This window comes from Chaetura pelagica, unplaced genomic scaffold (genome assembly GCF_000747805.2).
Source record: "Chaetura pelagica isolate M959 unplaced genomic scaffold, ChaPel_1.0 scaffold397, whole genome shotgun sequence".
Lineage (NCBI taxonomy): Eukaryota > Metazoa > Chordata > Aves > Apodiformes > Apodidae > Chaetura > Chaetura pelagica.
In genome coordinates, this window is record NW_009953851.1 from 2,770 (window position 1) to 13,318 (window position 10,549).

General features: G+C 59.7%; 1 protein-coding gene across 1 annotated transcript in view; it reads right to left on the reverse strand.

Annotated features, from left to right (window-relative positions):
- Positions 1–452: 452 nt before the first annotated feature.
- LOC104391983 (chromosome unknown open reading frame, human C15orf39) overlaps positions 453–10,549 on the reverse strand; it is a gene marked incomplete at its 3' end in the record, with an annotated part of 10,946 nt that continues 849 nt past the window's right edge. The window contains exons 2-11 of the mRNA XM_010001336.1: positions 9,598–10,482; positions 8,559–9,366; positions 3,625–3,824; positions 2,308–2,352; positions 2,126–2,184; positions 1,801–1,937; positions 1,601–1,725; positions 1,232–1,290; positions 943–1,097; positions 453–562 (exon numbers count right to left, since the gene is read on the reverse strand). Of these exons, the coding sequence (XP_009999638.1) occupies positions 453–562; positions 943–1,097; positions 1,232–1,290; positions 1,601–1,725; positions 1,801–1,937; positions 2,126–2,184; positions 2,308–2,352; positions 3,625–3,824; positions 8,559–9,366; positions 9,598–10,482 (2,583 nt within the window). The remainder of the gene's footprint in view (positions 563–942; positions 1,098–1,231; positions 1,291–1,600; positions 1,726–1,800; positions 1,938–2,125; positions 2,185–2,307; positions 2,353–3,624; positions 3,825–8,558; positions 9,367–9,597; positions 10,483–10,549) is intronic.

Sequence of the window (10,549 nt, forward strand, 5' to 3'; positions counted from 1 at the left end):
TTGCCAGCTCATGGGATCATCCTCAGGGCCCTGGGGGGGGAGAGAAGTCACTGTGCCCACCTCCAGCAAGGGCAGGGGGGAGGTCTCCTTCCCCCCAAAAACCCCTCCAAGGGGTTCTTCCAACTCCCACCCTGGCCCAGAACCATCACCAGGGCCCTGTGACCTACAGAAACACACACCCCCCCCCCAGCTCTGCTTTCCAAGCTCTACCTCCAAGGCACAACACCCAACCACTTGCCTGCTCAGCAGATGTCCAGAACCCTCTGTTTTCCATCTCCAAGGTCTGGGTCCCTGCTTCAGGGTCTCTTCTGTCCCAGAGAACTGTCACATCCCACCGGCTGAGCCTCTTGGTCCTCAGACACTAGGGAGGAGAAGGTGGAGGCTGCAGCCAGACCTGGGGCTGCTTTGTCCCAGCCTGGTCCACAGCAGACAGACACAGACATCACCCTTACCAGCAGCAAGACCAGGGGAGCAGTGATGAGGCAGAAGCCACCCAGGACCAGGATGGCCACCCCATACTCTGGAAAGCCTGGTTGGGGCTGGGGGGGCTCCAAGGTGTCCCCTGCAGGAGGGCACAGCAGTGAGGACAGGCTGCAGGACACGGGGGCTCTTCCCCAGCCACCCCCCCACCCCTCCTTTGGGACCCTGCAGGGGGTACAGAGGACACAATCACCTCTATTGACACCCTTGCCAGACAACCCTTCCCTCCTGTCCTGGGCCATCCTGCAGCATCTCCCCAGCTCTGGGTCCCCAAGGCCACATTTAGTGCTGGAATTCTGCTTTCAGACCAGCCACCCTAAGGTGGTCACTTCACCAGCCAAGACATCTCACTATGGTTTTCCATAAGAGAGCTGGAGCCAACTGGTTGTGGATCAACTCTGTTCCCACTGCAGGTCTGGAGCTGGTGAAGCTCCTCTTCCCACACCCCAAAGGGAAACTTACCTCCCACAGCAAGAGAATATGGGTCCACTTCAAAGTCTGAGCCAGCCAAAGCTTTACTTGGCCCCAGTGAGAGCACAAGGGCCTCCAAAACCTCCAGGCTGGTGGGAGCAGGGTGCTGGAAGACCACATCCCCGTGGCAGATCAAGGAGCCAGGCCTGTGGAAAGTTTGGGAAGAGCTCCAGCCCCAGCTGTCACCCACAGCCACGTGGTGGGTGATGTCTGCAGGGAAACCTGCCTGGATCCAGACACCCCTCCCTCCTGCCCATGCAGACCCTCTGCTCCCACTCACAGGAACCCTCTGATCACCACTTGCAGGAAGCTCCTCTGGTCCTTCAGGGCTCTTGCCACCTGGAAGAGAGGTTTGGCTCAGCCATCAGGGTGTTTCACCCACCACTTCCACAGCCACAAGGGACCTGGGACAGCCAGGCCAGCAAGGACACAGGGTCCTGCCCCTCCTGCAGGTCTCTGCCTGCATTTTGTGGTGGCCTGAAGCCCCATCAGCAGAGAGAAAACACCCCAAGGCCTCAGTGCTGACCTTCAGCAGGTACCAGCCACAGCCCTCGAGCTGAGGGGCTCTGGTTTGGACAACCCCAAAGCAGCCCCCTCTCCCTCTGGTGGTCCTCAGCACCTGGGGGGACCTCAGCCTGCTCCCACCTACCGCATCACCAAGGTCTCTGGTGAGTTCCTGCTGCTCTGCAGCAGCTGGATCCAGAAGGTCCTGGCTGAAGGGTCTGTTGGTGACCAGGAAGGAGACGGGGTAAACCTGCAGGTGAGGTCTGGCTCCTGGAGGGGCAGGACAGGGGGGTGAGGGGAGCAGAGCTGGCAGCCGCCCCTGCCACCCCCAGGGACTGTCCTTACCCTCCACCCAGAGGGAGGTCAGGTCCACAGAGCAGGCTGCAAGAGCTGTCAGGGCTTGGAGAACCTCTGCAACATCAGCATGGACAATTGTGTCCAGGTAGAGGTCTCCAGTGACCTCCAGGAACCCACTGGTGTTCCTAAGGGGAGAGAAGAGCTCTAGGCAAGGCAGGAGCTGGGACCAGGCTCACCAAGCACATCCTTGCTGGTCTTGTTTCCACTCAGCCCAGGAGAGGAGCTACCAGGGCTCATTGGGTGCTGAGCAGACAAGAAGCAGGGGAGATACCTTCAAGAAGAGCTTTAGGAAAAGGGGAATTGCATCCCATACCTGAGCTGGGTGATGGTGAAGTTCCTCACATGGTAGAGGCCACTGAGAGACAGAGTCACCTGGAGGAAGAGGAGACAACAGCTCACACCCTGCCCACCAGGGGCTGTCCCACCTTGCAGCCAGCCTGGGCCTGTTGTCCTCACAGGCCAAGCTCCCAGAAGATCCACCAAGCCTGGCCATACCTCACTGATCAGACTCTCCAGGATGTCCATCCTGCTCCTCCCAAGCTGGAAGACAGAGAGAGAGATGGACAGCTTCTCTGGGTCCAGGTTCTCCAGGCTGAAGCCTAGAAGAGTGCAGAAGACAATTATGCTCAGACCTTCTCCTCCAGCTTCCCTGGGACATCAGCCAGCCTTGAGCTGCCACACAGGGAGAGCAGAAGCCAGCAGGGCAGCTAAGGAAGGGTGAAGACCTGTCCCTTTTGTGGTGGGAAGGGCTTGGGATCTACCACCTCTCAGGAGCAGGTCAAGGAGAGCACTGGAGCACACAGGTCCAGCTGCTGTGGACATGGCCTGCAGCAACCTTAGCACCAGAGGATTTTGTGTGTGTCAGGAGAAGTGAAGGTGAAGCCTGAAGTCCAAACTGGGCAGGTTTTGGCCTCCTAGATGTCTAGGGAGGACACTTGGCAGCAGCAGCTCTGCTGCTGGAGGTCTCCATGGCTTACCACCAGACTGGACAGACTGGGGCTCCAGTCTCCAGCTGAAGATGCTCCTTCCTCTGCTGGCCTTGGTGACAAGTGTCCGGATGAGGTGGGAGTTGGTGGGAGCAGGGAGATCCCCCTGGAACACAGCTTGTCCTCTCACCACCACCGAGCCCTTCCTGGGAGGGAGAGGAGATGCTGGGCAACCACCTCCCTGTGGGAGCAGCTTTAGAGCCCCAGCAGCCCCACAGCAACCTCCCAACCACAGAGGGGTCTCAGGTGGCTTTGTCTGGATCTTCAGACCCTCTCAACCAGGGGTGGTGACCCTGGGGAAGGAGCATCATCCCTCACAAGACCCACCTGCTTCTTCTGGAGCATTTTACTGGGCAAGTCCTCCCCTCCAAGCCCAGCCCACCCCTCTCCACCAGTTGCCCCAGAGCAGAGCTGGGTACTCACAGAAACTCAAGGACATCTGCCTGCAGGAAGGTCTCATAGGTGGACAGCATCTGGTTTAGCTGGAAGAAAGAACCAGCTACTACATGAGAAGGTTCTGCTGAGTCCCCCACATGAAGAAGACCTCTGGGCCCCAGGAGGGAACACCCCAGCACCATCCCCATGGCCCTGCTCCTTGCCAGAGGTGAGTCCAGTCCCACCCCAACCCAAGCATCCCCAAGTCCAGCTCCAGCAAAGCTCTTCCAGGGATGTCCTGGTCCCCTCCATGCCCAGGTGGGTGATGGACCAAGCCAGGGCTGATGCAGCCTGCAGGCTCCTCAAGGTTTGCTGCTGCTGCAGCTTCTCCCCTGCCCCTCCTTGCACCCAGAAGTGCCAACATCTCCACCAACCAAGCTCCTGCACTCACCAGCAGCCTCACTTCTCCCTCCAGCTCCTGGTAGCTCCTTGAAGACCTTCTGCTCAGGGCATGGGTGTAAGGAAGACCCAAGAGCCGGAACTGCAGGGGCAGCACGTGCAGGGGAGAGGAGATCTCAGGGGGCTTCACCATGGGCACCAGCTCAGCTGGGGTGAAGGCCTCTCCTGCAGCCTCAGGGAGATGCTCTTTGGCTGCAGCAGGGAGCTGGGAGGTGCCAGGGGGACCAGAGCTGGAGGGAGCACCAGGCACCCCTGCTGCTGGTGCAGTTGGGGTCCATGAGTTGAGTGTGGGGCTGGCAGCACCAGTAGAAGGCAGCAGGTGGGATGGAGATGGCCCAGCTGTGGTGCTGGTGTGGTGCACAGCCTCAGATTGATGCTCCAGAGTTGGGCTGGGCTGGCTGGGCCCTGGAGGTCCTGCTGGAGCAGTGGTGGGACCTGCTGGAGCTGCCCTGGGCTCACTGTGCCCATCTGCTCCTGCCCCCATCACAGCCTGGCAGTGCCCTGAGGTGGGGTCTGGGTGCAGAGGTGGCTTCTGGGCAGGTGACCCCAGGGGGAAGGTGTGTGTCACACCTGCAGGTCTTGGAGAGAGGGAAGCCACCCTAGCAGCTCCAGCCTCAGAGGGGGCTTTGGTGGCTCCAGGCTCTGGGGTGGCATCAGGGGCTGCAGAGCTCACCCCAGCCTGGGCACCTGCAGCACTGGGAGCTCCTGTCCAAGCAGGGAGAGGGTGGGCTTTGGTGGGAGTCAGCAGGGTCTGCTGTGCAGGGAGGGAAGATGGGTGACTTAGCTTCTCCAGGGTGACAGCAGGACCCCCAGACTCCTTCGTGGGAAGGAAGGGAGGTGCCACTGGTGGGTGGTGGACACCACGGGGCAAGGCAGCAGTGGGAGGTGATGCCAAGGCAGCAGCCAGAAGTCCAGACCCATTCCCTGGGGCTTCCAGCAGCAGAGCAGCTTTGTCCTGCAGGGAGAGGCCACCAGGTGGTGTGTCCCAGAGCATCTCGAGTGTCACAGCAGAGGGTACCCAGATGGTGCCAGGATGGATTCTGGTGGAGCTGGATGTCCTTTCTGATGGCAGAGCTGAGGGCAGCCCTGGAAGGGGCACCAGGGGAGGAGAAGCAGCAGTGTGGTCCCCAATTGCCCCCAGGTCGGGTGGGCCAGGGCTTGGTCTCACCTCTTCCTCCTGCCCATTGTGGCTCCTCATCGTGGCCCTGGTGTCCCAAAAAAAGCAGAGAAGCCACTGGCTGCAGATGGCTCAGAAGCAGACATGCTGATGTCACCCCAGGCTGCTGTCACAGCTCTGCTGAGCATGGTGTGCTGGCCAGGGGATGTCCCCAGGGCCAGGTCACCTCCAGGTTGGTCTGCTGTGCTGTGGCTCTGGGAGGGAGAGCCTGCACGTGCTGGGACATCAGATGGGACACCTTCAGAAGGTGAGACCAGCTGGGTGGTGGCTACAGTCGGTGTCCCCAAGCTCCCTTCCTTGCCATCTGTACCATGGGACACATCTCCTTCCAGCCCCAGGAAGCAGCCTGAGATGCCTGCAGAGCCCCTCAGTGTCCTCCCATGCTGCTGCTCCTCCTCTCTGGGGAGTGGGTCCCCACCTGTTGCCACCAGATTGTCACCTGCCCCTTGCCCAGAGGCTGGTGGGCTCAGCTGAGCTTGGGGAGGAGGCAGGGAGCCCAGGGGGTCCCACAGCAGAGCAGGGGTGGCCAAGCAGATGGTCAGCACCAGGAAGGCTTTGCACCACAGCCTGGTGGCCACGGGAGCAGCAGGACCCAGAGCCCCTTCCCTCTGGCCACAGAGGGTGGCTTTGGGCTGCAAGGCAGTGACATCCATGGGGTCTGGTGGCCCCAGCCTTGGGCTCCACCCGGGAGAGGTCATGGGGGGGAACCTGGTGGAGAAGGAACAGAAGGAGACTTAACTTGGGGGCCCCCAAACCCTCCCACCACCACCCCCAAGCTTGGGCCAAGCCTCAGCACCTCCTGGAGAGCTCCTGGGGCAGAGCTGGAGCACAGACACAGACACAGCCCCAGGCCCTGTCCCCAAGCCCCCAGGTGACCCCAACAGGGACGACCCCAGCTCAATCCCAGCACCCCCTTACCTGGCAGCACCCCAAGAGAAGAGAACCCCAAACCTCCTCCTCCCCCCCAGCCCCAGCTTTTTATCCCACCTCCCAAGCCCCATCCCAGCTGCTCCTCATTAACACCCTCAACTAATTAGCACTCCCCCAGGTGAAGCTCCTCCCTTGCTGCCTTCCCTCTGCTCCCCAGGAAGCCCTTGCAGGGCAGGTTGTTTCTCCAGGTGGATTATTCAACCCCCGACACCCCAGATACTCCCCAAAACACCCTCTTCCCTGGGAGGGGGTCATGGCTGGGCTGTTCCCATGCCTGGCTCCAATAATTTGGGCTGAAAACCAGGAGATTTGGGCTTTGGGAACCAGGCAGAGGATGTGTTGCTCCAACCAGGGAGATGTTGGGCGTTGAGTTGGGACCCTCCCCATCCCCAGAAGGTGACCAAGCAGAGACCAAAGCACAGTTGAAAATGAGCCAAACCCTTTTAATCAGGCCAGGCACCTCTTAAAACCCCAAGATTCTTACAAAACATTAAATAAAGTGAAGGAACTGGCTTCCCTGGAACCTCAAGAGATTTTATATATATATATATTTATATATATATAAAATGCCCCCCTGATGACAAATACTGCTTCACAACACAATGCACAGACCCAGGGTGACAAAGGAGAGCAAGAACCAGAGTCCCCATCCCTTCCCATCCCCTCACATGGCCAGTACATCCCAGTAGAAAACCAGAAAGGCACCTGCAGGAACCACCACAGGAAAAAAAAACCCAAGTCTGTGGTAGTTTGAGTAGGGTTGTTGTTGGGTATTTTTCTTGTTTTTTTTCTCTTCTCAATTTTTCTTAAGTCTAAAATAAATATTTCCTGTAGTGAACTAGAAAATAAAGCATAAGAAAATCCTCTTTGTTCCTCCACACCCTCCATCAACCTGAGTGTTGAGTTTGTAAGGCCTCTGCTGCCTGTCAGTGTTGCAGAGCTGGTGACAGTGAATCCATCTGTCCATCCTTGGGATCCCTCCTGGGATCCCCACCACCCCCTCAGTGCCCACCAGGAGGGTGATGATCTCTCCTTCCAAGGTCTCCCTGCCTTGTTCTCCTCTCCTGCTCCTCAGGTCACCACGGTGTTGTCACTCTCCAAAGGTGTTATCCCCAAACCTGCACCTCCCAGGTTCTCCTCTGGGACAATCTGTGTTGGGTCAAGTGGTTTGGTTTTTCTGGAACAGTCTTGAAATCCTTCTTGGAGGCTCTTTCTGGACTGAAACCCTCGGGCCGAATTGCAAAGCTCCCACCCCTGTGGTCCAGCAGAGTCAAACCAGGAGTTTAAATTACAAAAAAGAAGTATAAATTACTATGTTTTTTTAAAAATCAACCCAGAAAACCTGAAGGCAGCAGCTCCTTATAAAGGTCAGTTGGTAACATTTTTAAAATGTCTTCATTTAAAACAAGAAAAAACATCAGTCCTGGGAACTACAGAAGCTGTGATTCCCTTGACAATGAAGGTTGGGCATGAAGATGAAAAGCCAGGAGCCAGGGATGTTTATTGGGAAGGACAGGTATGAAGCAGGAGAGGTGAGTTGGAGGAGGGAGGGCAGGAGGTGGGAGATGATCTGTGCAGTAACCAGCCCTTCCCCAAGGCTGGAGACGGTGGTGTGGCCATTTCCATGCTCCTCTTGTGGGTAGGAAGGCTCTTCCAGCCTTCCAGCCCTGCTGGGACTCCAGTCATTCCCTCCCAGTCCTGCCCCACCACGGATGGATGTGGGAAAGGCACTAGAAGATGATGCATGAAGCTCCAGGATGAGATCCAGCCCATCTCCACTGGATGCCAGGGAACCACCTTGGCCGTCCCTGCTGGTGGCCATGGAACATCTCTGGGGCGTGTGGCCACCACGTGGCATCTTCACCAGCATCCCAGGAGGACCTGTCCCCATCCTGGGGTGCAGGAAGGAGCTCAACATCTCCCAGATCCACACCGGCATCGCCACCGGAGGGGACCCCGCTCTGGGGACAAGGGGGGACCTTCCCTTTCCTGTCCCCACGGGTTGGCAGCTGCCCTGGTGCCCTGGACACATCCCTCAGGTCCTCCTCTCCCTTGGTGCTACCCGTGCTTTGCCAGCAGCTCTCAGTTCCTCCACGCCAGGCCTAGCTGGGAGAGGACAGAGGGGTCAGGGATGGTGGGATCTCCACCTTCCCATCCCAAATCATCCCCCCTCCAGCCCAGCCCAGCCCAGCCCAGCCCAGCAGGTCCCAGTCGTGTGCTCCTCTCCAGCCCAAGCCCCCCAGGCAGATGCACATCCAGACATGGACCTCCAGGTAACCACACACAGAGACAACTCCAGGCTGGCACAGGGAGAGTTACCTACTTGGGGAGCTGCTGGGCAGCCTGGGCGCTGGGACCTGCAAGACATGAAGTTGTGGGCAGTGGTTTCAAGCAGCAGGAAAGGGACACAGGGGGGTGGGAGGGAGGTGGGACTGTCACTGGTAGGATGGGGCTGTCATGGGTGGCAGACCCAGCCTGCTGCCTCTTCCCCAGCTGCCCTTGGAGGGGGAAAGGTGGCCTGGAGGTGACAGCCACCTCTTCAAAGCCACCAGGCTGATTTTTGTCACCCAGGCAGGTAGGGACCGACCCCCTGGCTTCACCACCACCCCCAGCTCAAGCTTCCTCCCTCTGCAACCCCCAGAGAAAAGCTGAATGTCCTGCTCTGCAGCAGCCTTGGCAGGACCAGGCTGCAGAGGGACCACAAAAGCAACAGATGCTCCCACCAAACACCAACATCCAGGAGGCAGATGCTGCTGGAACTTCCTTGGCAGAGACCCAGGGACCTCCATCAATCCCTGGGTTGATGCTGGGGTACCTACCAAGTTGCTGCCTGATGGAGCTGTGCCAGTGGAGGGTCAGCAGGTCGGGGTAGATGTCACGGAGCTGCTTGAGTGCCAGGAGCTTCAGCATGCGTGAGGTGCAGCTCTTCAGCTCCAGGTCCCTCAGGTGCCTCTCCTCCGAGAGGGTGGTGGGACGCAGCTCCACTTTGTGCTCCTGCAGCACTTGGTCCACGGAGGCCCCGGGGAGCTTGGGGAAGAGCTTCTCCTTCACCACGTGGATGGGGATGAAGATGGCCCCTGCACGAAACACGTGGGGGAAAGGACACTGGCGAGAGAACATGAAGGTCTCCAGCTGAGACAGCAGGTTGGTGAGGAGAGAGGCCACGTCTTGGAAAGCCAGCCAGATCTCCTTGCCTTTGGTGGCTTTCTGGGGTTCAGGGCTCCTGGAGCTGTTCTTGGGTTTGAGGGGCAATTTGGGCGCCTCTCCCAGCTCCTCCGCAGGCTCTGCCCTCTTCAGCCACTCCCGCAGGAGCTGGGGGGAGGACTGGGACACGGAGCAGGAGAGGAGGTGGCACAGGGAGGTGTGCAGGGTGGTGAAGTGCCCAGCAGAGCCCTGTGCTGCAGGGGCCACGCTCAGCCCCACGGGCCAGGCCCTCTCATTCCCTGCAGCACGGGGGGCTTGGGGCAGAAGGGGCTGCTGTGGGGCCAGGGCAACCCGTGGCACGGCTCGGGGTCTGAGCTGGGGGGCTCTGGCCTCCCTGGGGGGCACGTTGCTGGGCGGGAGGGAGCGGCGGATCTTGAACTTCTTGAACATGAAGGTGGCCGAGCTCTGGAAGGTGCTCTTGATCTCCAGCAGCAAGGGGGGAGAGTGGGGCTCAGCCCCCTCGCCCACCACCTTCCCCTCTGCATCCTCCTTCTTCCTCTCTGTATCCTCCTTCTTCTCCTCTCCATCCTTCTTCTCCTCTCCATCCTTCTTCTCCTCTCCATCCTCCTTCTCCTCTCCATCCTCCTTCTCTCCATCCTTCTTCTCTCCATCCTCCTTCTCCTGTCCATCCATCCCATGCCAGGCTGGCATTGCCTCCCCAGGGCTGGTCACTCCCTGGCTCTCCCCAGATTTCTCCAGGCTCTTCTTCAAGCTGAGGTCCAGCACAACAGCCTCGAGGACCAGCTCCTCACTCCCCACCCCCCCGGGGCTGCTCTCTTGAGACCCCGTGTCTTGGGGCTCTGGCTTTTCAGCTTCTCCATGACACCTTTCCTCTCGGCTCTGCATCGTGTCACTGGCCGTGGCCGAGATGTCCCCAAGGGCCGTGGGCTCCCGGCTGCCCCCCGTGGGTCGGGGTGGGGGGTCCCTGGGGAAGGGGACCTGGGCTGAGGCCTCAGTCCTCTCCAGGTAGTGTCGGTAGGGAGCCAGGCTGAAGACATAGTTGATCACTGGCATGGGTGGGGAGGAAGGAGACACCTCACCATCCCTGGGGTCCTTCAGCTCCCCCGGGGGAAGGGTGGCTGGAGAAGGGACAACAAGCTTCTTGGCTGAGTCCTTGACCTTGCAGGCACTTCTGGGAGCTGGGGGACCCCCGTGGTGGGTCTCCTGGGGGGCTGAGCTCGCCCTACTCCTCCCCAGGTAAGGGGGTTCCTGCTCCCCCTGCCTGGCTTCCACCCAGCCCCTTTCTCCTTTGGGTGCCAGCCCACTGGAGCCCCCAGCCAGCTGCTCAGGGGTGCAGAGGGGCTGGAAGGCACTGCTGTGTCTCGGTGGCTGCCGGGGGCTCTCTGGCTCCGTGCTCACCGAGGAGGCACCAAACGCGGCCCCGTCACCGGGGCTGAAGGCAAAACCAGGGCTTGTCAAGCAGCCGGGTGGCCGTGGTGGGTCAGCATCCCTGGGAAGAGCTGCAGGCTCGGCGGGTGGGGAGCCCACGGTGCTGGTTCCGGCTGCCCTGGGCACGTAGGTGTCCAAGGGAAAGTAGCTCTGTGGGGTTTGGGGCTTCAGGTAAGCGGTGGGAAAGGGTTCCCTGCTGCCTGCAAAGCTGCAGGGG